Source organism: Saimiri boliviensis, chromosome 12 (assembly GCF_048565385.1).
Source record: "Saimiri boliviensis isolate mSaiBol1 chromosome 12, mSaiBol1.pri, whole genome shotgun sequence".
Lineage (NCBI taxonomy): Eukaryota > Metazoa > Chordata > Mammalia > Primates > Cebidae > Saimiri > Saimiri boliviensis.
In genome coordinates, this window is record NC_133460.1 from 110,429,928 (window position 1) to 110,456,699 (window position 26,772).

The following is a 26,772-nucleotide window of genomic DNA, read 5'->3' on the forward strand; positions in this document are numbered from 1 at the left end:
AAAGAGGAAATCTGAACAGAGACCCAGTCCGTAACCCTGGATCTCAGTAGCTCTGTGTTCTCACCAACTCTGTTTTGGGTTTTGGACCAAATCTTTGAACACTACGCTTGGAAAATTAGTAGGTTCAAGCAAAAAGAAGACCCTTTGTACCTTACGCTGAGTAAAAATTGCATATGACAATCGTTAGGCCAGCTGAATGAAACCTTTTTTTGTGTGCCAATTTTAGGAAAAGGTCAATTTAATTTCAAGTAATTAGCAGGAAGGCAGCCTTGAGGCATGGATCAATGCAGGGAACCTGAAATGCCAGCGCTAGGTCAAATGCTGAAGAGCCGGGAATTAATTTTTTAAATAAACATTTTGTTTTATTTCCCCCGGGGAAAATAGCCTAATGATTAGGTTAGATTCTCAGTAACTGATTTAATAACTTACTGGACATAGCTATTTTTTTATGTCTATAGGTACATCCATAAAGAGCCAAATTCCTGGTATATTTTCTTTTATACCATTTTATTATTATTTTTCAAGACATAGTCTTGGTCTGTCACCCACACTGGAGTGTAGTGGCTTGATCTCCGCTCACTGCAACCTCCACCTCCCAGGTTCAAGCAATTCTCCTGCCTCAGCCTCCTGATTGTATACCATTTTAAATTAATTAGGTTGGAAGATAGGGTGTGTCTGAGCCATGATCCAGCATTTGAGATTTGTTTCTTTATAATCTACCCACAGCAAACATACACACATATTTCCCATGCTGTGTCAGCTGAGAAGGCCTAGAAGCAATCACTCACCAGTAGCAGTGAGCCTATCTAGTACCTAGATCCTGATCTCTAATATCACTCTCCAGGGAATCAGGGCTTGTGGAGAAATGGCTGACTCTAGGCAGGAACAGGAAATATACCAGATGAACCCAATGCATCTTGCAGTGCCAGAAAGGAAGGAAGTGCTTGAAAACACACACACACACACACACACACACACACACACACACAGTCACAATCACACCATCTCTCTTGCACAGTCTTATACATTCACACTTTCATGCACTCCAACTCACACACTAATGTACACCCACACACTCACAAACTCACACACATTCACACTCTCACATGCACCACACACTCTGTCACTTTCCAACACACACACACACACATTCAAACACATACTTTCACACACTCAAACACACACTCACAATGCCCACACACTCTTGAGTCACTCACATACACACATTCTAACACACACATGCACTTGCACACACAAACTCATGCACTGACATTCACACTCTCACACTCACATACACCCACAGTCACACTCTCTCACACACACATTCTAGCATACACACATACACTTTGACACATAAACTCATGCACTGACATTCACACTCACATAATCACACCCACACATTCTCACACACTCACACATTCTAACACACACACATGCACTTTCACACACGAACTCATGCACTGACATTCACACTCAAACCCACACACTTTCAGTCACGTACTCACACACATTCTAAAACACACACATGCACTTTCACACACAAACTCATACACTGACATTCACACTCACACACTCTCACACATCTTCATACATGCCCTCATGGGTGTAAAGAGACACAGAAGCAAATGCAAAGGACTCTCAATGGCCAAAGTAAGAACAATTTGAACAACAAAATAAATAAAAGAGTATTGGATTATATTCTAAAGAATAAAATAAATACCTGTATTAGTCCATTCTAATGCTTCTAATAAAGACAACATATCTAAGACAGTGTAATTTTTAAAGCAAAGATTTAATTGACTCACAGTTCCACATGGCTGGGGAGACCTCACAATCATAGTGGAAGGTGAGAGAGAGGGAAGTAAGACACATCTTACATGGCAGCAGGCAAGTGACTGTATGCAGGGGAACTCCTTTTGTTTTTGTTTGTTTTTGAGATGGAGTCTTACTCTGTCACCCAGGCTGGAGTGCAGTGGCACGATCTCAGCTCACTGCAACCTCTGCCGCCCAGGTTCAAGCAATTCTCCTGTCTCAGTCTCCCGAGTAGCTGGGATTACAGGCACCTGCCACCGTACCCAGGTAATTTTTGTATCTATAGTAGAGACAGTGTTTCGCCATGTTGGCCAGGCTGGTCTTGAACTCCTGACCTTGTGATCTACCCTCCTTGGCCTCCCTAAGTGCTGGGATCACAGGCGTGAGCCACCACACCCAGCTGGAACTGCCCTTTATAAAACCATCAGACCTCGTGAGACTTAATCACTATCACGAGAACAGCAGGGAAAAACCCACCCCTGTAATTCAATTACCTCCCACAGGGTCCCTCCCATAACAGGTGGGGATTGTAGGAATTACAGTTTAAAATTTGGGTGGGTACACTACCAATCATATCAATACCCATGAGACCACATTAATGTGGTTAAATAATTAAAAACATAAATAGGGAGACAGACAAATCTCACATGCATGAGAATTCCAAATAATGGGGGTAGCTACCTCCCCCTCCAGGGGTGCAACATAACTCCCCGCTCCTCAAGTGTGGGATGTGCACAGTGACCTCCTTCTAGGCAACACACCATGGGAAGGGGAAAAGGGAGCTTCACTAGTGGAGAAACTGGACAAACACAACCTCAGCCAGGTGCTGAAGCATCCACAGATAAGACATCTGGACAGTACATCCCCTCAATATGGTATAACAAGACAGGGACTCTGCCTCTGTGATCTGCTTCCCAAAACAGACAAGCCCAGTAACATCATGAGAAAAACGCTGGACAAATCCCAGCAGAGGAACAGTCCATGCCACACCCGCTCACTACTCCCCAAAACTGTCTAGGTCATCAAGGACAAGGAAGGTCCAAGAAACTGCCACAACCAAGAGGAGCCTTCAGAAACACGACACTAAACATGATGTGAGGTCTCAGATGAACCCGGCTAGAAAAAGAACATCAAGTCAAAGCTAAGAAAATAGAAATAAGGTACGGACATTAGCTCATAGTAATCGATTGATATGGGCTTGCTAATTGCAACAAATGTAACAACAGGGAGACTTGGTGTGAGGTGCATGGGAACCATAACTACTTTTGCAATTTTTCTATAAATTAAAAATTGTTCTTATATAAAAAGCTTATTTTTAAAGATCTAGCAAGAGCAGTCTTGGGAGGATGGAAGGGTGAGAATCAACATTTATTCTTCCTTGCTCCAAATTACCAATGGGCAGATTTCTCTAAATACATGCCCTCTTGAGAGACACCTGTTTCCTTTTGACGATTTATGTGTTGTGCCCACCATGTACTCTCAACAGGGATGAGCAAAGTTGGTACTAGGAAGGGGAGGGAAATTATTAGATATTACAAAGGCTGCTACCCTCCAAAGCTTAGCTTAGCACAACCCAATAAAATCTTATTCCTTAGTGTCCAAGGTCTCTTGTTAGGGAGAAGTTAAATTTAAATCATTTAATTTTTCTTTTTAGGCAGTTGGTAATAAAAAATGCTGGTTAAACACTAACGTGCACCACTAACAATGTATGTCTTCTTTACACTCTCAAGAACACTTGCAAGACACAAGAGAATCAAGAGCACGTTTAATACACCCAAGAGGAAAACACTCCCACAGCGGCTCTCCACGCGGGCGTATGTCACGTTCTACCAGGGTGCTGTAGTCAAGTGTTGTTTTCACATGATCTTTACAGATAGGGTTGCAGGCACTGTCAGGGTAGGTATAAAAGTGTTTCTCACTTTTTAAGGAAAGAATCGGGGGATTTTTAAACAAGCTGAACTTTAAATTCTGATTGAACAAAAACGTCTTCGTCGCCATCACAACTGTTTACTGAGTAACTATTAAGGAACAGTCCTCACTGGTTATCTGCTGCAACTTCAGAGAAAATTCCACAGTAAACATACAGACAAGCTTTCTCAGCTTTCCTGTGGGATGAAATTATAAAACGCAAGATTATCTCATGATAACTGATAGATTACAAAAAATAAATAAATAATCAAATGCAACATTAATACATATTAAATCACTTGGCAAGATAAGCTCATCACTTTAAAGTAAGATTTTAGAATCCTAATCCTTTCTAGAAGTTTTATGTTCTTCTAAATGACCTCAATCTTCAGAATGTTCTCTCTCTTATTAAAAAAAATTCAGGCTGAGAAAAAAAAATATTATTAATTGTCACAAATGTACACAAAGGTAATTGTGAAAAACGGGAAACCAAGGTATGCAGTATATAAAAATTCTCTGTAGTGTCTTTGCAATTTTTCAATAAATCCAAAACAGTTTTAAAATAAGGTGTTTATTTTTTTAAATCCCATATGTCTGTTTAAGTACTTATTTCAATTTATGACCATTTGTGAGCTTCTCAAGGACAGGATTGGGCCCCATTCATCCTTGCTTCCTGGGAACCTGAGCTCGGATCTCAGAGACAGCAGGCATTTGTATGTCCTTGGGCAAATGTACAACTGAAAACAGAATTCATCAAACTCCTTCTCTCTTAATATCAAGCAACTATAAGCCCTATATGTCAGTCAAATGTACAAAGTATTACTCAGGATTATATATTTTACAATTTCTGTCTAAAGAAGGTAAATCACGACATCTCTGGCATTATCCAAATTTGTTCAGTTATTTTAAAATATGATTTTTTTTTCAAAAGGACCCAGTTCCACGATGATGATAGAAGCTTGTAGGGGAAGAAAAAGGTACAGAAACTGTAAGACAACCCGATTCAATAAAAACAATTCAGAAAGTATGATATTAAGGCCTTGCTAAGAGGTCACAAGAAACGAGCGAGTGGGTGGTGAGCATTGCTGGAAATGCAGAACCCCTCCTTGGTTGAGTGAGAGCTCCTACGCTGGGGACGCAGCTGAAACAAGTACAATACCTTGGCCTGCTTTCTCCTCTTTGTGTGTTGGCCAAATAGGAAGAGTGAACAGGAAAGACCCTGGCAGGGAGCTGGGAGGCAACAATCACATCTTGCTGAAGAAAGCCAGATCTCCCTAGGAGGCAAGACCGGCAGGGAGGGAGAGAGCGCTGGCAAGCGCTCACCACGTCTGCCCCCTGAACCATGACCTCAGCTGTCTGGAGTCAAGACTTATGAAGCAGTCCTGATATGATCCACAGGGGAAAGAAAGTTAAAGATTTTTCTGAAAGGTAGCGGAGCACCATGCAAAGAATACTGGATTTCAAATCTGACAGGTCTTGGCCCAGATGCTAGTCCTTTGGCTTAACGTTCTACCTCTGGGGTGGGGTGGGGTGGAGTTTCAGCATCCTCACCTGCAAATGTGCACAACAACATCCACCTGGCGGGGATGCTGGGGGCATCCAGGGAGCTGCCAGCCCAGGGGCTGTAAACTGTGGCCCTCGGGCAAAGCCAGGAACACTGCCTGATTTGGTTCAGCCTGAGAGCTAAGACTGGTTTCATGTTCTCAAATTGTTGAAAAAGAAGATTTTTTTCATGACACATGAAAATGATACTAAATTCAGATTTCAGCGTCCAGTAAGTTTTCCTGGAACACAGCCACGCTCATTCATTTACGTATTAGCGACGGCTGCTTTTACACAACAGTCCGGATAAGTCGCTGCAGCGGGTACTGCCATCACCTGCACTGCGGAATACATTTACTGCTTAGCTCTTCCCAGACAAATCTGCAGAACCCCAGTCTGGCTCCATCCAAGGTCAAGAGGGGGATCCCAGTAACTGCCAGTTTCCTTTCCTTCCTCGTCTTTTCTCACTGGGTAGTGGTTCTCAACCAGGGGCGATTTTGCACCGCAGGGGCCACGTGGCGATGCCTGGAGACACGTGTGACTGGAAGAGGGTGGTGCTGGCATCACTCAGTTAGAGGCAGGGATGCTGCTATACATCCAGGAACTCCCAGGCCTGCATCCTCCCCACACACACAGGAAAGGCTTATTCGGTCCTGGGGCACTGATAGGAGGACCAAAGGAGGGACAGGAGAGACGATGGCATTTGCTGTGTAGCCAGCATGTGGAAGGCATGGCATCAGGTCACAAGGCCACCATCACCATCTCCTTTACAGCTAAGGAAACAAAGGCTAATGACAGGCCCATTGCCACACAGCAAGGCAGAGGGAGTGCAAATCCATTTCTGCAGGTTCCAACATCCATTGTTCTTCTCCTTCCACCATGCTTGGCAGTGATTCTTGAAACAGCTGAGTTCTAAGCCAAGATACAAGGGCGCCAGCTGTTACCTCTCCAAATCCTCTCCCCATAATGGTGGGTTATATGAGGCCTGGTGCAGGAGGTGGGGCCTCCAGCAGCTCCTGTGTGGCAGACACAGCTTCATGGGGACTGTCAGGCAAAGGGCAGGGTTGGGGTTCCCACAGAAGGTAAGAATCTGGGTGAGAAAGACCATAACCAGGAACCCACACAGTCTGGAAACAGTGTTCCAGCCATGAACCACTAAGCGTGTCTTATGAGGATACCTACTCCATAGCTCAACAGTAGGTGTTTTAGTCATGACATTCTTAAGAGGAAACTATTGGCTGGCTTGGTAGCTAATATAAAACGGATACTTCCTAAGGCAGAAAGGCTAACTATTGAGTCTACTCAGCCAAGCTGGATGTGTTACAGTCTAGCCTGAGAAACTCCTGCAATTACCAGAATAATCCCTTAGATGAAGAGGAAAATCATTCCCTACAGGTCTGCCCACATCAACCCACCCGTGTGGAGGCACAGCACTGCTCCTGGCACAGAGCCGCACTTGGGGAAGTGTTCCAGGTAAGACACCACACAGCACTAAAGTGAAGAATGTAGCATTCTATCAGCTAGACGCCTCCCAGTGACTTTAAGGGACCCAGAGTTGCCAAAAGGAGGTAGGAAGCATCTAGAAAGTTGTGGTAGTCAGAGTGGTTTGCAGACTCTTCACAGAAATGAGGGAGGCTCAGGATCCAGGAACAGGGAAAGTCTCAGAGTCGGTCAACAAGCGTCCTGCAATCACTTCACTCCGTGCACCAAGGCGGAACGGCACAGAGCTGTGGCTGCTGCCCTGAGGGCGGGCACAGGCTGGTTGGGAGAAGCAGGGATTAAAAACTAATAACGGGCAGGGTATGGTGGCTCATGTCTGTAATCCCAGTGCTTTTTGAGGCCAAGGCGGTTGGAACATCTGAGGTTAGAAGTTCAAGACCAGCCTGGACAACATGGCGAAACGCTGTCTCTGCTAAAAAAACACAAATATTAGCTGGACACAGTGACAAGTACCTGTAATCCCAGCTACTCGGAAGGCCGAGGCAAGAGAAACACTTGAACCTGGGAGGTGGAGGTTGCAATGAGCCGTGATTGCGCCACTGCACTCTAGCCTGGGAGACAGAGCAAGTCCTGTCTCAAAACAAAACAACGAGAGAAAAAAAAAAAAAAAAAAAAAAAAAAAAACTAATAATGACGGCACTGTGTGAGTCCCAAATCACACATGGTTGGATTCTAAGGTCAGGACAGAAGATAGAGGCAGCACCCAAAGCATAGTCCAAATCAATCTTTGAAAACCTCACAGCATTCATCCTTTTATGCTGGTTCACCATTTCTTCTCTACAGAGCACTGGGGCATTTTTTGGGTTGATAACTGGGGCTTACAGTTGAGTTGGCTTATTTTAGGGGTTGTGCTTGTAAGGCTGGTTGCCTCGCTGGGAGTTCGGACACGCCCATTTCCCTCCCCGCTTGAAAAGTAGAATATGTCAATCATCTAGCTCCGCCTTGGAAATCCCCTCTGCACTCGGCACTTAGCCCGCTGGTAGGAAGTCCCACCTCCCACTCACAGGAAGTCCCACCTCCCTACCAATAGTAGCTCCCGCTGTCCACATCCTGTCTCCCCATATCCAATCAAACGCCTTCACTCCCTATAAAATCCCTCTCCTTAGAGGCAGCAGCGTGACTTTCCTGGACCTTCTCACTGGCACCATGGGATCTCGTCAGGGAGCTAAATAAATCAGAATTGGCACCTAATTTTCTTGTGCTGGCCTCAGTCCCTTCGTTTTTTACTTGGCTCCTGTCTTCAAAGAATAAACTTTACGGTGCTTTTCAGGATATCCAGCAGAAAGAACTAGAACTGCTCTCAGGAAGTATGAAGCTTGCCTTGTGAGAGGCAGAGGGAAGCAAGGAAATGGCAGATGCCCACATGCTCCTTGGGGATCCAAGGGGACGTGATCACCTCTGTCACTTAAGTTGTGTCTCTGCAGCATCTGTGCCGGCCACGTGCAAGGCTGAATCTGCATCAAGTAAGTGTGTACCTATGCTTGCACATCGCAGAGATGTGTACGGCTTGCAAAGACAAAGGCACAGGAAGGACAAATTTGGCCAGGAGGTGAGGGGTTCGGGTAGGTTTCAAAAGAGAAGGTGCCATTTAAGAATGAGTGCTTAAGTGGTGCTTCCAGAATGAGAAGGACTCAGGGAGTCGGGGGGACATGGGGACAGAACGTAGCACAAGCATGGTGGTAAAGAGCATGGCCTATTTAGACAGCTGGTTGTCCTGACAAGCTCCATGGCTAAGGTGTAGGAGTGGGGGCTCTACAGTCCAGACGGCCCAGGCCACCCAGTCCCATGGGCATCATGCTAAGAAGCCTGGCTTTGAATTCAGGTGTCATCCGGGACTTCTGAAGGACTGGAAACCAGGAAGGGAACAGGCTCTATCTGTCCTTTAGACTGAGCAACCTGCCTCCTTTCACAGAATAGAGGACTAATGAAGGCGGTGGTAGAGGGCAGAGAGGAGCAGCACACGTCAGGATACTGGGCCAGTAGATTTAAGAGGGGTTTCAAACCTTATTATCTGAGGGGAGAAGGAAGATGACCACCTGGTCTTCTAGGGACAATTAAGTGAAAGGCAGAGTCTACCTTGGGGCACAGTACATTTGCATAATTGGGAAATTTCAGCTGGAGGTACCTGTAATTGATTGGAAGTAGGGGATCCAGTCTCAAGAGGTCAAAGCAGAGTGAGAGGTGTGAATTTTAAGTCAATGCATGAAGATGACAAAACCGAAGCTATCATTCCTAACACCTGACACAGCGCTTCACGCAGCGGGAACTCCACACGTGGTAGCTCTCACTCGCGTAGTCACTCATGCGAGCCCCCAGGTGCACGTAGACCATGAGGTCATAGATGAGAGGGGCATCAGCAGCGGGACCCTTCATCAGAAGTGGGGCCGCTTCTCAGAGAAGTGAGAGACAGAGCCAGGAAAAGGAATGAAAAGAACAAAAACATACGAGAAGAAACAAGAGAACAGGGTCTCAGGAGCCCAAAGGAAGGAAGGAATTCAAAGAAAAAGAGGGAAATGGTGTCAAGGTGAGTAAGATAAAGAGTGAAAGGTGTGTGCCGGCTTTGGAAATTAGGAGGCCATCTCTGACCTTGGCAAAGGCCGTCCCAGTGAAGTGTTGGGAATGGGAGCTGCTACCGAGGGTTAGGAGGGAACTGAGGGGAAGTGAGTGACTGAGCGCAGACCACCTTTCCGGGAAGCCTGGTTAATAAAGGGAAATAACGGAGATGGCTATTGGAAGGGAGAGCAGGGCTCAGTTTTCTCGGCTGTGAAAAAAGGGCAAATGGAAATGTATGAAGTAGAATATGCCTCTGTCCTTTTAATTAGTTGCTATTTGATATTTGAGGCCTGCCATATGCTTAGGGAAGCTTTAGTTTCATGTTCTCATTGGTTTACCTTCTATTTTCCATTTCGCATACTATTTCTATAACTTCATTCTCACTCAAGAAAGCTGGAAATTGAACATTTCCTGGAGCATTCAAAGGCTGAGCTCAAGTGAGGTCACCTCATGATCAATCACATTTGACACATCTTCCCTGGTTCCGCAGTTCATTTTTTCCAAGACGTGAAACTGGAGCTGGGTTCCTAAAGACAGTTTAAACTTTTGGGTTCACCTTACATTTCTGTAGCAGTGTTAAGTTTCTAGCGTATTTTACGGCCATTGTTTCATCTCATTCTAAACAGTGACCCTTAGAGGAAGGGAATACAGAGCAGCTTATCCCTATAGTATAGACAACAACCAGTGAACAGAAACCTGCAAACTCTCCAACACACACCAGGTCTCATCCTTTTCTGTTCCCCTGCTCTTTACACTAAACTGTCAGTGGCAGTGATGACTTGATTCTTGATCTGGAAAGGGCATTCTAACATCCCATTCAGAGAGAAAGAGAGAGAATCTGACAGTAATTTTGCCTAAATCAGCCGAATCGACTTGACCAGCACTCTGGCACTGGATGCAGCATCAATTTCCTCAAGTGGATCTAAGCCTTGGGTGCTCACTAAAATCACCAGGCAGTATTTTTTAAAAAGAGAAATCTGCGTGGGCCTGCCCCAAACCATTTAATCTCACTCTCAACAACTGGAGGTTGAACACTGTTAGCTATAAAAAGGTTCCAGGTGACTCCAAAATGCAACTAGGCTGAGAACCAGTATACACAGTAAGTCAATGACGTGGTGAACACCAAATTAGACAGAGATCCTTTCTCTTTGGGGCTGTATATGATGGAAGCTCCTCCCACCTATGTAGTCAGGGCCAAAACACGGGGGTTGTCCTTAGCACCTTGAATCCACTGGCAAGTCCGGTGGACTTTCCCTTCAAAATACATCTCCAGTCCAGTTGCTTCTCGTGCTGTCCACGGTCAGAGCATGGACGCCTCCCTCTCCTTCCTGGACAGCTGCACCGGATTCCCCACTGCTCTCCCTGTTTCTATTTGGGGCCCCACACTGCAGTCTGTGCACAGTCGTCAGAGGTCACTGTTAAAACTCACTTGCACGCCCTGCTCCAAGCCCCAGGGACCCTTCCTGCGGCTGTTCTACCTTGTCTGGGCCCTGCTGACCTCTCTTCATATCCTCTCTTTTCCTCCTGCTGTTGCAGCCTTCTGCTCACCATTCCCTCGGCCTGGATGCTCTTCCCCAGGTCTCCACATGGCGGGCTCACCCTTCATGCCGCTCGGGTCACCTTCAGGTGTCACCTCCCCAGAGAAGCCTTTCCTGACCACCCTCAGGGCAGAGGTGCAGCTCGAGCACCAGGTGCATGGCAGGCACATCATCCAGATTTGGGAATGAGTGACTGAACCCCCAAGATCTTGTCACCCCCCCAGGAACTCTGTCTCAAAGCACAGCAGGGCAGGCAGCCAGGCTGCCTGAGGTCACAGGGGTGGCCCCATGCTATGTGCCATAGGATGAAGAAGAGAGAGTTGAGGGACAGGTCAGTGCTCCAGGCCCTGGGGTGGAGCGGTGGTTAGTGCCTCTGGGTCACAGAGCGATGTGCTTTTCATGCCAAGCCTAGAGTTTGTCTTCACACTCCAGAGTGTGGATGTGAGGAACATCTCTCAGGGCTTCAAGGAAAATCGTGATGAGTTAGATTTTCATTTTAGGAAAACAATTGTGGAAACTGGTCTGGAAGAAAGCCAGAAAGGATTTGACTTGGAATTTGAGGCCCCCTTCTCTAGGTTCCCATGGCCTTCCCAACCAGAAACTGCAGGCCAAACTTCCAGCTCGGGCTTACTGGACTTGTCATGGCCATCAGATAAAATATTTAAGAATTAGCCATTTCTGGCAGGGCACAGTGGCTCACGCTTACAATCCCAGCACTTTGGGAGACTGAGACAGGAGGATTGCTAGAGCCCAGGAGCTCGAGACCAGCTTAGGCAACAAAGGGGAACTGCCTCCCCCAAAAAATTAAATAATAAGAAGAAATAAAAGAGCTAGGCGTTTCTGTATAGATAAGGAAAGCACTTTATGGTTGTGAATACTACATGTCACCTCTGGGGAAAAACAGTCACAGAAAATTAATGTTATGGTTTGGTAAGTCAGATAAAATCAGAATATTTAACTATCAGAGAAGGAAGGCCACAGTTTTGTCATCATCGCGGGATGAATGTCCGTTTTGTACAGGCTACAGCTTCCGCAGCAGTCACATGCGGAGGAGCCCAGCAGGGAATCCTGGCCCCCGCAGCTCCTGCATCACCCCAGGTCTGTCTAATCTTCCATGCTGTAGACACACCCGCCTCCTCCCTGCTCCCTGACACCAGCCTCTTACACACTGGCTCTTCTCATGGCTGGCTCTTTAGAACGTAGTGAAAAAATTATCTTACCTTCTTAGAAAGGGCTTTCCTGGCCAACCTATCAAAATCTACCGCCCCTGCTGGCCCCTAGAATACTTTGTTGTTTCTTTCTTAACATTTATCACAACCTGAATTTATTTGTGTTTCCCTTACTGCAATGTAAGCTGCAGGCAGCAGCAAGCATGTCTGCCTTCTGCACTGGCTGCCTGCAGGTGCTGTTAAAATAATAGGCGCTCAGTTAAAAACTGGCCGAATAGAAAGAGGCAGGGAGTGAGAAGCAAATCAAAAGTCTGTATTCTGAGGCACAGCACGCACGGCAGTTCTGCAAAAACATTCTTAACATGAGTATGCCTTGTACACTGAAGACACACGTCATGATGCAGTTCAAAATGAAAATCTTGACTTACTGACACTGAGAACAGATACACACATACCCACTTTTGGCCAGAATGCCTATTCCCACCGCATGTATACACGTCCTCCCCACGGGGAACTCCTGCAAACGGGTACACACACATCACAGACATTCACATGTACCCCTTCTCACATAAGCTTTTGGGGTTACCCACCACATATGAGTCCATATTGTAATAATATGGCCATATACTGATGCTATAAGCTACATGTTGAGATGAGTCTACTGGCATTACAACAAAATGCTGTTCCCCTCACCCAGGTCCCCACGCCCTTACAAAATGTCACAAACCTGGAATTCTTTGAGTGCCTATCACCCACATGGCCCTCATTCCTGAGGCAGGAACCCAGAAGAGTGGGGACAGCTACCTAATAATCATGGTTTTTCCTAGTTTTCTAAATGATGATGCTCGTGACCTGCAATCGTCAGGTCAAGCTTGGCCAGCAGTAGATGTGCTTGTGATGGCTGCCAGGTGGCTGGCGGGTAGGAAGGAGAAAGCTGGAGGTAAAAAACCAGAGAAGACCTGAGCCGGTCCACCCTAGGGGCAGGCCCATAGCCCACACCAGCTTGTCCCTACAGTTCCCTCCAGGGAAGGTTACCAGACAAAAGATAGGACACATCCAGTTACATCTGCATTTCGGATAAGCAACAAATACTTTTTTTAAAAAACAGTGTGTCCCAAATATTGCATGAGACATATTTCCACTAAAATTAAATACATTGTTTACTTGAAATCCGAATTTGACCAGGCATTCTTCTAACTTGCTAAATCTGGCAACTCTACTCCCAGGGAAAGTTTACATAATGGCTCCCACAAACCAAGAAACTTTAGACTATTCCATATTTTTATATTATTCATGTCTACAAATATTTTAAATAAACTTTCTTTATAACAAATAACCCATTCCTCTTCTTCCGTATCTATTATGTTGTTTTTAATTTTGCTTACCAATAGCATGACAAAATTTTCTTTTAATATCTTAAGCTTTTCTTTCCGAAAATATCAACACCACCATACTTAACTTGTACTTTGTATATTCAATTTGTAACAATGTCCACGAAACAACATTGGAAAAATGTGCACATTTGGGTCTTTTAATCAAACCATCAACCTTTCTAAAAGCTCAGTTTCCAAGGTAAGCTCTCTAGATGTAAATCACCTTATCATTACTCACATAAAGGTGGCCCATTGCAACCATTCCAGGAAGTGACAGAGGATTTTCACGATCTCAACTGCTCTTCAAAAAATCTGCTTTCTATTATGAAAAATGATCTAAAAATAATTCTATATAATACAAGGACCAAGCCATCTGTATGATCTCTCCAAAGAGCTCATATTTCTATAGATTTTATCACTTTCCAACTGTTCCTACAAGCACTGAAATTTAAGAAAGTCATGTCAGTTTATCAGATAAAATGCAACAAAATATTAAATTTAATCACTATTATTTCAATCATTTTATATTTTAATCATAAAAGGCTCAAATCAAACATATCAAAGTAAACAAAGTTTAGACTGCATTAAAACTCATGGCAAATGTGTTTTTAAGTTGCATAAATGTTTCTACCAATAATCAAGAAAAATGTTAATTAAATAGACATAAATATAGAAGAATACCTATCATTCAGTTAAAGTGTACATGGAAGTTGTATATCTGGGATTGTAAACCCTGGTTTTTGTTAAAAATGAATTTTCAGTATTTGCAAATCATGTTCGATCCCTCATCAGCACTGTCAATCAAATTGGTTTGCATTTTATCTTCTTAAGAATAAAGCTTCCATTCTACAATGATACAGTTAGCATTAATGTGAGTAGAGACAACCCTTGAATCAAAGAATACCAAAGCAGTTAATGTGATTGAAAAGTTTTGGGCAGTCTCAAAGCTGTGAAAAGAAGAACAGGAACTGACCTTAAAGTCGGAGCTCTCCGCCGGGATCCAGAGGTCTCCATCCAGCAGAGAGGCACTGACAACTTCGAAAGCTCCTCCCTGGTCCCATAAGCTCTCCCCTGAATCAAAAGGAAAACAGTCCCATATTTCACTCTGGTCAGGAAGAGTTTGGCATCAGAAGCTTATTACATCAATGACACAGTGAAAATATTTGGAAGTTGAATAAGCCCAGGGAAACACTATAACCCATTAAATCATGATAAGTGTTAAAACTGCTGAATTCTCTGTCAATCTAACCATTCAAATTTTGTAACTTAAAGGAAACAAAAGTTAATTAATTTGTTCCTTCAAGACCCATAACACACACTAGGGTATTATCATAGACAAGATATATAATTCAGTCCTTCAACAAGCAACACAAATGCAAAAGTGACTTTTTGAAGTCATGAATTAATGCTTTGTATTAAAAATCTCAAGGCTTTTGCTGTATTGACTAAATCCATTTATTCAAATCCCAGCGAATCTGTGAAACACAATGCCAATTCTCTTCTCTGCACTTGCGGAGTCTAATTTTATATGCTTTAGTAAGTGATTCTATAGACAAAATTAATTTTCCAGTTCAGACGACTAGACTGGTTTATGTTTTAAAAAAATCAAGTCATTCAATAAACTATTATATGATCTTGTTTCTTGGGGTCCTGTCTGTTGAAGCAGTTAATATGCCGACACAGGTTCAATTTAGCCCCATTTCCATAAACAATCCTAATGGAAAGTATAACATTTTTCTCTTCTGGAGGGTGTATCACTTTCTCAACAAATACGGTAATTTCTTTGGGCTTTCTCTCCTGTGAGGTCATGCTCCTGCTATTTGGTTCAACCACAGTGTATCCCTCAAGGTGAAGGATGGGACCAGATTCCCTCACATGTTATTCCCATTTCTTCAAGCAGGACTCATAATTTTCAGACCTGAGTCATAATAGCACAGTTTTAAGTTACTAAAGAGTTCGCATTTATTGGGCACAAATGGTATTGAAATTTTAATCCTAGACATTTTACAGTTCCCCAAATACTTTTAAATCCACACCATTTTATCATGCTCAGTGTGGAAGTCTGCAGTTATATTCAGGTTACCAAAGGATTACTACTCACGTATTCCCTGTCTGACACGACCTCTTTGAGAAATTCTCAAGCTGGTCGCAAAGCATTTAAAACTCTCAGGTGTTAAGGACCAAGGGGACAAGGTACAGGAATGAACTAAAAGTCTGAAATACAGCCAGTGGGAGAGGGCTGAGCTATGTCCCTCCGCCGCATAGGAAAGGAAGGAGGGAGGGGACTGGGAGCCTAGGGCGTGTGGTCTTCAGGGTGGGGATGGGCTGAGTCTTCAGGGATGAACCTGCATTCAAGCGAGAAGGGCTCTGGCAGGGCAAGTAGAGGTTCTGGCTCTGATGGTGACATCCTTGGAGGGCTGCCTGGAGGTGAAAAGAGTTGATTCTCTGAATGGAAAGCATCAGAAGTCCTCCTGGCTGCAGGGATGCAACCACTGGCAACGTGGAGATCTTGAGTAAGTGTGTCTCCCTTACTCAAGGACCTGTCACTTGAACCCATGCCTTCTGCATGCTCAAAGGCAGGAGAGCGCAGGCTTTGGAGGAAGATGTACCCTGCAGCAGCACCAGCTCAACCACATGTCAGCTGCAGGTCTGCGATCTAGCCGGGTCTCAAATGTTTACTCACTCACCAAGTATTCAATGTCTACCTGGTGACAGGCACTCTTGGCAGTGACTCTAGACCTGATGCCTTCTATCCAAAAAGCCCGTTCTTTCTTCTTCATGCCAGCACCCCTAAAGTGAGCCAGCTCCCTGTTGTCTATGCTGCTGAGACCCTCATCTCTTGAACACAGCTTCATCCCAGAAGGCCTGGCTCTCTGGGTCCTGTGCATCTCAGAGAGGGACACAGAGAAAGCTGCCCTTGGGACTTGCATTCTTGTACTGGTAGAGGAACGATGAAACAAGACCACTTCAGAGAGCAGCGAGTGCTGTGAAAGAAACAGCAGCACCACAGCACCTCTGTGTGCAAACTGTAACCGTCCTGTCAATCAAATATTATTTCAAGAAAAAAAAAAAAAAAAAAAAAAGAAGAAAAGCAGGGTGACAGCAGAATGGTTGGGGATGATACTTCTGAAGGACAGTCCAGGAAAGCCCCTTTTATTGGAGATGGGGAGCATATAAGCTGAGAGCTGACGATAAGAAGCATCCAGCTCCACATACAGCCATGAGGACAGACAGCAGCAGATGGAGCACAAGGCTTTCCTTTTCTATAAAATGAGGCAGAGCGAGGTGAGCCCGAGGGAAATCACAAGATGTGTGAGGGGCGCATCGGCCGGTTTCAACGGCACCATTCTCGAAGCTTTGCCAAGACCTGGGTGGTCTCTTGCTCAAGAGCCCATGGGATTCACATGTTGGAATGCACAGAAACAAAGTGAGTTCTGATCCAGTTATACAGCCCCTGCAGAGGCAGGTTACAGAGTACAATTAACTGAACTTATAAGAGAGCTGTCATATTACTGGAATTGGATTAAGGCAGCTTTAAAGTACTAGCAATTATAGAGAGAAAACTGGAGATCCATCTGAACTTTCCCCTCACCTGCTGAAAACCATGCCACGCCGTTACCAGGGGCATCGTAATCTTTGGAAAGTCAGCTAAAACTGTCAAGAAAGTGATTGTGAGCGTTTAAAAATATCCTCCACGTAAACAAACCAGTTTAATTATATGCTACTTCTGGCAGTGCTGAGTTTCCGACACAAGTGAATTGTTAAACTGAGTAATCACAAATCAATCCTATTGCCAAGGGTCTGTGAAATTGGGCAGAGAAAGAGTTCTAAAGCTAGAATCCTGTATCACCCCCAACCCAGCCTCAGCAATGGGGAGGTTGGGATGGTTGACACAGGTATTACAGCCTCACTACCGAAAGGACTGGAAGGTTTTCACCCAGGCCTCAGATACCTGGAGGAAAAGTCTTTGCGCTTAATGACTTCCCTTGGGAAGCTGCATGTGTGAGGAGGAAGGAGATGGTGTGTGAAATCCAAGTCTCCTAGTTGAACCGTTTGCACGTGCTCCCACAGTGAGGGGTGTAGGAGAGACAGTAAGTCCACACCTTGACTTTGAGGGAGCTCGGGAGGTGCTGGTGGGGACTCCTATTAGATAATCAGGGTGAGGCTGCAGAAACCACGTGTAAAGAACAACCTCCAGCCTCTGGGCTGTTTCTTCCAAGGCTCTTGGTGGCTGAGAAAGACAACATTATTTAGTTTCCTGAAGGCAAAATATTCCAACCAGTGAAACATTTCCCAGTTTACCTATATATTCCAGTATCTTAATCCAAAAGGAGCCCTTTTTGGCAAATATGTTTCCCTCGAAGAGGTTTTATTTGCCAATATTCAAAGGAGAATTTAGAAGCAGGCTGTGGCAGCCCTCGCAGGAGGTGGTGCAACCTTTTTGAGAAATTGAGTAACCACTATTTGCTGAATACAGTATGTATTATCTATGTACATGGATAATGAAGCTATCTCTCAGCTTTTTAATTGGTTACAACATCCCCTCAGCAGTACCTGTAGTTGCAGGACTGTTTCTTATGAGCTTTTCTTATGTATTTATACACTGGTGTTTCTTTTAGATGATGCAAATAAAAATATTATTTCTACTGCCCGGAATAGACAGAATAAATTATACACAGATGTGAGGGATCCGAATGTGTTTTATAGAGTGATCTTATTCATAAATTATAAATGCAGGACCTGAATGACAAATACATTCAAGCCTGAGAAACACAGGGAAAAAATACAACCCTATAAAATACACAGTTTTCATGTATTTCACTTTTATAATATATATTTGGGCATCAACAGAACTCATAGCTACCTAAATAAAAAATGTGGATAGATTATACTGGGCAGGAACTTTCAGCTTTTTGCCTCTGGCTAACCTGACACACTGCTTGCAGTTTTGATAAAATGGCTAGTTTGCTTCAGCCTCATAGTGGAAAAAAATGTATTAGATTGTCCATCTTTAAAGGTTATCCACTGTGATCATCAGCTGTGCTTTCCCGTGGGAGGTGTCTGCCCACTTTGCTTGTCTCCTTGTCTGAGTCTGTCATTTTCAGACCTGACTCAGGCTGGTCAAGAGAAAAGTCATAGGCTAGTTCCAGGCAATCATCTTTGCAATGAAAGACTTTAAGGTTACGGGAAAGGAGGCAAAGAAGAAACTCTCAAAGTGACTCCAGATCCTCCCGTCACATCACTCAGAGCCTGGCTGCCCGCAGGAGTCCTGCCCCATTCTTGCTCTGGCCAACTTTCCTTTGGCAGCTTATGAAGAGAAACTGGAAAGGCTACCTAAGTCCACACCACCCTGATGCCCACACCACAAATTTCAATTCACAAGAGGTGGAGACGGATGCGGCAGCTCTAAGACACATACAGTGAAGAGGGGGCATCTTGGAGTCACAAGGCCTGACCCTGTCCTAACTCCTCCTTGATTTATTTCCCTTTGTCAAAGCCTGACATCTGAGGTTCTACCCTCTACAGAATGAAAACTGCACTTCTCCTCTAAGATTCTCAATAGGTTAAGAAAGCTCAAGTAAGACAATATGGAAAGGACTTTTGAAAAGCTTAATGCATTAAATCAGTCTAGGATATCAGAATCCAAGTTTCTAGACTTCCAGGCAGTGTCTGTCTAACCAAACCACACAACTGGTGTGAAAATAACAATGCCTTACTGATCATTCGAAAAGGCCAGTGTTCCCGTGGATGCCAGTGGGTACTGCCCTAAGCCACCCCGAAGGCCATTGAGAAAACAAACTCCGATGAGATCATTAGTCAAGAGAAATTTAAATATCACACCTGGAGTTCTGGCTTGAAAGGGAAACCATTATCAGCACCTGTGTGAACTTTAAAATGGAGAATCAATCTGAGGTGCAAAAAGTAGAATTAAGATAAGCATTCTTTTGAAAATCCAAGTGAAAACAAAAAGTTGAGGTGGCCATTTGCAAAGAAGCCAGGGACAAGGCTTCAGAAACTGACTAAGCATTTTTTTTTTTTTTTTTTAGCCCTTTGATATCTGAGACCTAAAGAAAATCTTACAGAACTGAGCAGCTCCTTGTTTCAGGGCAATACGGTGACGATGCCCCTAAAAATGACAAGATTTCTTTGGTTCAGATTCATATTTTCAATCTTAACCAAATAATGCTGTAGTTCTTTCATTTTAGCTGCACGCTCTTTGAGTGTAAATAGGTGATGCAATTTTAAAATAACATAGGTGAAGGATCCCCAAAAGAACCAATGGCAAAAGGTGAGCTGAAAACAGTAACTGTACAGTGGAGAAAGCTGACAGATGGTCAAGGTCAACATCAACAGTGATAAGTCCTGTGGATGCTACAACACTGTGATCTTCCTCTTCAAAACTCACAGCCCCAGTCTAATCAAGAGATAAATTCCCAAGGAGGTGCACTCTAAAATACACCCAACCGGTAATCCTCAAAACTGTCAACATCATCAAAAACAAGGGCATTCTGAGATGCTGTCACAGATAAGATAAACCTAAGGAGACAAGACAACTAAATGTAATGTGGTATCCTGGATGGGACTGAGCAACAGAAAAAAACCAATGGATAAAGCATAAACCTATTTTTAAAATACTGTGTTATTGGTTTACTAACTGTAACAAGTGTATAATGCTAAAGTAAGGTGTTAAGAAGAGGGGAAATGAGGCCAGGCACAGTGGCTCACGTCTGTGATCCCAGCATTTTGGGAGGCCGAGGCAGTCAGGAGTTCGAGACCATCCTGGCTAACACTGTGAAACCCCATCTCTACTGAAAATACAAAAAAATTAGCCAGGCGTGGTGGCAGACACCTGTAATCCCAGCTACTCAGGTGGCTGAGGCAGGAGAATCACTTGAACCCGGGAGGCGGAGGTTGCAGTGAGCTGAGATCGTGCCACTGCACTCCAGTCTGGGCAACAGAGCGAGATTCTATCTTAAAAAAAAAAAAAAAAGAATGGGGAAATAGGATGTGGGGTATCTGGGAACCATCTGTTCTAGCTTTGCAATTTTTCTGTCACTCTAAAATTGTTCTAAAAAAATGAAGCCTACTAAAAATAACTTTTAAAATTTAATCTGAATTTTGCAAGAATAACCATGTCATTCTGGAGCAGTTCAGTACACATCAAAAGGCTCAGGGATGACTGGTTATCACTTGGGGCTCTGAATACCAGAAAGTTGGTGTGTTTGCCATTCACTGCTCTTCCGACATTCCTGTTTGCTCAGATAGAAGACGTAGTACCTGCAGGCAAGCTAAAACCTTGTCACTGACAGGGTTTCCTGGAGTAGAAAAAGGCAGAGGCATGTGAAAATAATTGATTCTAAAGCAACTGAAAGGGCATTCTGAGTACTCCAGCATACTCCAGAAAACACAGAAACAAGTTTAAGTAAAAACTTAAAATTTTTGCATCATTGGCTACGAGGGTCTTGGATGGCAGAAAAGTGAAAGGGAAGACCTGCCACTTGGTTTGGGAAGGTGACACCAAGTGACACATGCATAAACATATGGATAAAACCATGTCAAGACAGAACACAACTTCTCTAAGAGCCTAAAACTGTAGCTACCACGCTGGCAGGCTGAATTATGAAGATGTAGGCAGGTGTAGGAGAAGCAGTCATAGTGTTTTGAGTCAGAGGATACATCCTGCATCCACCACATGCTCTCAGTGATGCTGGGCAAGTTACTTGCATTCCTTGCTATTTAGATCCTTGATGCGTGCAGCTGGGCTATGGAACACCATCCGCCACTGAGGGCCAGCAAGAGGATCAAATGAGATCATGGATGCAAATGTGTACATGGTGTGTTAGTCAGGTTCTCCAGAACCAATGGAATACGTGTATATAAAACAGGGAGTTTATTAGGAAGAACTGGCTCACACAATTGCAAGGCGAAGTCCCATGATAGGACATCTGCAAGCTGGGAAAGAGAGAAGCTGACAGTGACTCAGTCAAAGCCTGAAAGCCTCAAAACCAGGGAAGCCAACAGTGCAGGCTTCAGTCTGCAGCCAAAAGTCCAAGAGCTCCTGGGAAGCCACTGGTATAAATCCCAGAGTCCAAAGGCTGAAGAACCTGAAGTCTGATGTTCAAGGGCAAGAGGAACGGGAAGATGAAAGAGTCAGAAGACTCAGGAAGCAAACTTATCCTACTTTCCTCTGCCTGCTTTGAAGTACCTGGTGCAAGTCCCAGAGTCCAAAGGCCAAAGAACCTGGAGTCTGATGTCCAAGGGCAGGAGAAGGAGGAGGAAGCGTCCAGCACAGAAGAAGAAGGAGGTCAGAAGCCTCAGCAAGCCAGATCGTCTCACCTTCCTCTACCTGCTTTGTTCCAGCCGTGCTGGCAGCAGATGGGATGCTGCCCACCCATCCTGGGAGAGGGAGGGCCAATCTCCTTTGACGACACCCTCACAGACACATCCAGAAACAGTACTTTATCAGCCACGTAGGCAACCCTCCATCCAGTCAAGCTGACACCAAATATTAACCATCACACATGGATATCATTTAGTTTAGACTGTTATTTTTGTTTTTTCCTAATCAGTCATTGGAAAGAAATATACCAAAATGCTCTTGCTGGTTTTCTTTGAGTGCTGGGGCTATGAATTCATTATTTTTCTTCTTTATGTTTGCATGTATTTCTGGCTTTTCTATAATTGGCACATAGTACTTTTATGATGAAAAAATAAACTTAAAAAAATCATTTGGACTCACGATGACAAAACGATAGTTCTTCTGGCACCACAGATACACAGCCTTGGGCGTGCTAGAGGACAGAGCCATTTGGAAATAAAAGCAATCAAGTGCTATGGAACAATTACAATTCAGAAAAGATGTTTTATATGTCATTTTGAAATTCAAAGAAAGCTAGTTATAGCTTCTCATAAATGTCTAAATAGATTCATACCCCAAGCACGAGCTGTCTCTACTATGCATAAACATAACTGTCCATGCCTGTGGTGCTCCCAGCTGCGGGGAACAAAGTCGCTCACAACAGTAACTAACACTTCTGTACCCCCGTTAGTGGTCAGTGGGACATGAATCCCATTTTACACTCTGTGAGACTAAACTATAGAGTTGTTCAGGTTTTTCTCAAGGTTGCCCAATGATATAAATGGTGGAATGAATGGGAAAACTCAAGCCCTTTGCATTTCAAATACGTTCATTCACTTTGTAACACTTTTGGGGTGGGTCAGAATTCTTCACTGTTTACCTTGCAAGAAATGACGTAAGGGAATAATGAAACTAATCATTAAAATGTACACTAGGAATAATTTTTGGATCTTAACAACAAAAGAATAAGAATGGAACCTTGTATATTTCATTAAGTCCTGTAAACTTATTAAATGGAATTAAACAATAATGAGAAACAAGTTATTCTGTATCTGTGCTAAAGCCTTAGCTTCCTGTAAGGACATTCTCTCACATCCCTGCTGCTTCACTGGGTATCTGTGACCACCTTCTGCCAAAATACACACCCACTTGGGCAGCACTCAGTAATTCTGGATTTCTTCCCCTCCTCTGTCCAGGTCTTGCCTCCTCCGCTTGAATATTCCCCAAGTCTCAGCTCTTGGCCATCTTCCCTCTCTACCCTTACTGTTCCCCAGAGAACTCATTAATTTTTAAGCTGATGTTGCCCAAATCAATTATTTTCCCATCTGGCCACTTCACCCAAGCACAGTCTGTATTTTATCTACATGACATGTTAATTCCAATGTCTTGTCACCATCACCACCTCAAATTCAACAGGTTTAAAAATCAAAGGTTTTTAATCTTCATTCCTCCAGTGAAAAACCAACACATTTTCAATCACCCATGTCTTGTCAATACCGTCCACATTCATCACCCTTTCTTATGTCACGTGGCTGGGTGACTGACTTATTTGACAGAGTCCCCCTTTTTTTTTTTTTTCTTGAGACAGAGTCTCATTCTTGTGTCCAAGCTGGAGTGCAGTGGCATGATCTTGGTTCACCGCAATCTTCGCCTCCTCGGTTCAAGCCATTCTCCTGCCTCAGCCTCCTGAGTAGCTCGGATTACAGGCGTGCACCACCATGCTCGGCTAATTTTTATATTTTTTAGTAGAGATGGGGTTTCATCATGTTGGTCAGGCTGGTCTTGAACTCCTGACCTCGTGATCTGCTTGCCTCAGCCTCCCAAAGCTCTTGGATTACAGACATGAGTCATCACACTGGCCACATCTTTTATCATTCATTCCATGACTAGCTTGCTGAGCTTTTTCAAAAACAACTTAGTAATTCTTAGTTCACAGCCAGTTCTACTTATTCCTAGTCCCTTGAGGAGCATAAGCCCAACATGAATTCCATCTTCTCTTCTCAGGTGAGAACAAGGTCCGCTTACAGTACGAGGAGGCAGGAGACCGCAGCAGGGAGGATAAACGTTGCTTGGACAAGCTGCAAACCAAAAATTCTAGAGCCATCTTCAGGAAAATCTTTGGGTCTTTCCCCAATTATGCCCAGCCTCAGAGTCCTCTTATACAACTCCAGTTGGCTGTTTTGCACTTTGTTTTTGTTCTTTTGTCTTCTAAAAGATGCTCCTAGGTCTTAACCGAATAGCCTCGTCATCTGCAGGTTCTCCCTCTTCCAATCTTAAAGGAGAGGGACGTTTAACAAGAGCAAAGATCTGCAACAGGTTTCTCATCAAGAGAACATGAATGTCAAAACCCCAGAACAGCCAGGCAGTCAGTACGGCTAAGACGGAGTGAGAGAGGGGATGCAGAGAGCGGGGAACAGAACTTCAGGTGGCAGGCAAGGCCCAGACTGCGGCAGGTCTGTCAAGGCAGTAAAATTGGATTTTATTTGAGTGAAGTGGCAGCTACTCTAGGGCTTTTAAGCCGGCTAACTCTGACCCAAAATGGACACATTCGGTGCCTAAGAATGGATTGTACAAAGCCTTAAGAGTGCATAAATGAGAACTATTCATAAGGCAAACATGTAGTGTTGAGCATAGATTACGTAATCAAGAAATATTTATTGATTATAATGAATGCTAATTGAGCAACTGCTATGCAAGCAAGCCCCATTCTAATCCTTTATAAGTTTACCTTCTTTAAACCTAACAACCACCCTATGATATACATCCCCACCTCAAAGATGATGAAACTGAGGCAGAGAAGTTAAGCAACTTGCCCAGGTTTACACAAATCATGAAGCCAAGAGGCTGGCCCAGACAGCCACATTGCAGAATCCGTGCTCAGAATCCTACTACGTGATAAACAGTCATGCTGGTTAGAAAACACTTGGAGTATAATTCACATTTTTTCCTAAGTTCTGGAACCTCATGTCCCGATAGCACCATCTTGCTCTCTCTACAACCATACTGACCACCATCCTGACCCCTTAATAGCATCAGCTATGTCCTACCTCATGGCCTTCACATTTTCTATGCCCTCTGCATAGAAGACTCTACTCTCAAACCTTCTCATGCCCCCAAATCTTGTTATTCAACTTTCTGCTCAATGGTATTCCTCAGAGAGAGACTTCCCTACTTAAATAGTTTTCCTTCCAACCCAAGCTGCTCCCCAGCCTATCATCCTTTTACCCTCCCATAGCAAATATCAATATCAAATATTATTTATTTACCTCTTTGTCTGTGTCTACCACCCCTCAATCAACAGCGGGAATACCGGCAAGGTATGGCGGCTCACCTTTAGTCCTAGCACTTTGGGAGGCTGAGGCGGGGTAGATCATGAGGTCAGGAGTTTGAGACCAGCCTGATCAACATGATGAGACCCTATCTCTACTAGAAATAAAAAAATTAGCTGGGAGTGGTGGCACATGCCTGTAATCCCAGCTACTCAGGAGGCTGAAACAGGAGAATCACTTGAACTCAAGAGGTGGAGGTTGCGGTGAGCCAAGATGGCACCATTGGACTCCAGCCTGGGTGACAGAGTGAGACTCTGTCTTAAAAAAAAAAAAAAAAAAAAAAAAAAAAAAAAAAAAAAGGAAATACCAAGAAGGGCTTGTCTGTCAAATTTACTGCTATACCTTCATGTGCAGGCAAGTATTTGTTCAATGAATTATTATCAAACAAACTAAAAAATTCCATGTCTTCATTGTGATCATGATGAGACAGGGATGGGGTCCATGGCTTGTTTCTCACAGATACTCTGACAGGTGACTGACTTTTACCTCACCCGGCGATGTCTGGTCCCTCACAGGTGGATGCACATAACCAAATCCACATGAGCCTTATTTATAAGCCAGAATTCCAATTTGCTTATTTTTAATGAGAAAGAACTGCCAAGTCAACCAGAGTCCTCATCTAAAACATTTTGTTCATTATCTACCCAGCAGGAAAGCTTCCTTGAGAAGCCAAATTAAGAGGAGAACAGAGAACTAAGGGACCATAATAGCAATTGTCATCATGGTAGCCTGATGTTTCCTTCTCTGCTTAAGGATCCATGCCTGCCTGCTACATCAGCTGAGGGGAAGCTAAGGCCCAGCACATACGTGGCTACATACCAGAAGGCGGTGGGCACAGGCTGATGATGTGAATCTGAAATGTATATTTTATAGACACGGTTAGTTTTTGAAGGCTAGCTCTTAAATGCCTTTTAAGTCCTATAATTGACTTTCATATCACCATTTAGAACATTTCATTTTCTTTAGGAGAAAAATGCACTTTGACTTCTAATATAAGCAATAGTTTCTAGATCTGAAACCTCACGTGTTTTTTTTTTTGGGAAAATAGAATCAGAATTCCAAAAGACAACAAGAAGGGACACATCCTATGTCCCATGCCCGCCAGCAGGATTGTTCATTTTCCCTCTTCCCCAACTGCTGGACACCCAGTTGCAGGGATTCCAGTGGCTTGGGCAGGATGAGGGTGGGGAATGAGGTAAGATGAGGAATAAGGTGGGACTTCAAGCACCATGATGATCGGAATCACAAAGTTAGGGGACACCTACCTAAGTTCCAGTGGCCAAGGAAAAAGTGTGGCTATCTGGAGGCAGATGCTGACATGATTTTTACAAACTTTGATTTTCTTATTTATTTATGTATTTATTTATATTTTTTGAGATGGAGTCTCGCTCTGTCACCAGGCTGGAGTACAGTGGCACAGTCTGGGCTCACTGCAACCTCTGTCACCCAGTTTCAAGCAATTCTCCTGCCTCAGCTGCCTGAATAGCTGAGATTACAGGCACATGCCACCACACCCAGCTAATTTTTTGCATTTTTAGTAGAGACAGGGTTTCACCATGTTGGTCAGGCTTGTCTTGAACCCCTGACATTGTGATCCACCCGCCTCGGCCTCCCAAAGTGCTGGGAATACAGGCATGAGCCACTGTGCCTGGCCCAACCTTTGATTTTCTAGCCATTGACTTCGGCCAC

The 26,772-nt window shown here is 44.0% G+C and overlaps 1 protein-coding gene across 1 annotated transcript in view; it reads right to left on the reverse strand.

Annotated features, from left to right (window-relative positions):
• ADAM12 (ADAM metallopeptidase domain 12) overlaps positions 1 to 26,772 on the reverse strand; it is a 376,200-nt gene that overhangs the window by 308,343 nt on the left and 41,085 nt on the right. The window contains exon 2 of the mRNA XM_074383072.1: positions 14,369 to 14,466. Within this exon, the coding sequence (XP_074239173.1) occupies positions 14,369 to 14,466 (98 nt within the window). The remainder of the gene's footprint in view (positions 1 to 14,368; positions 14,467 to 26,772) is intronic.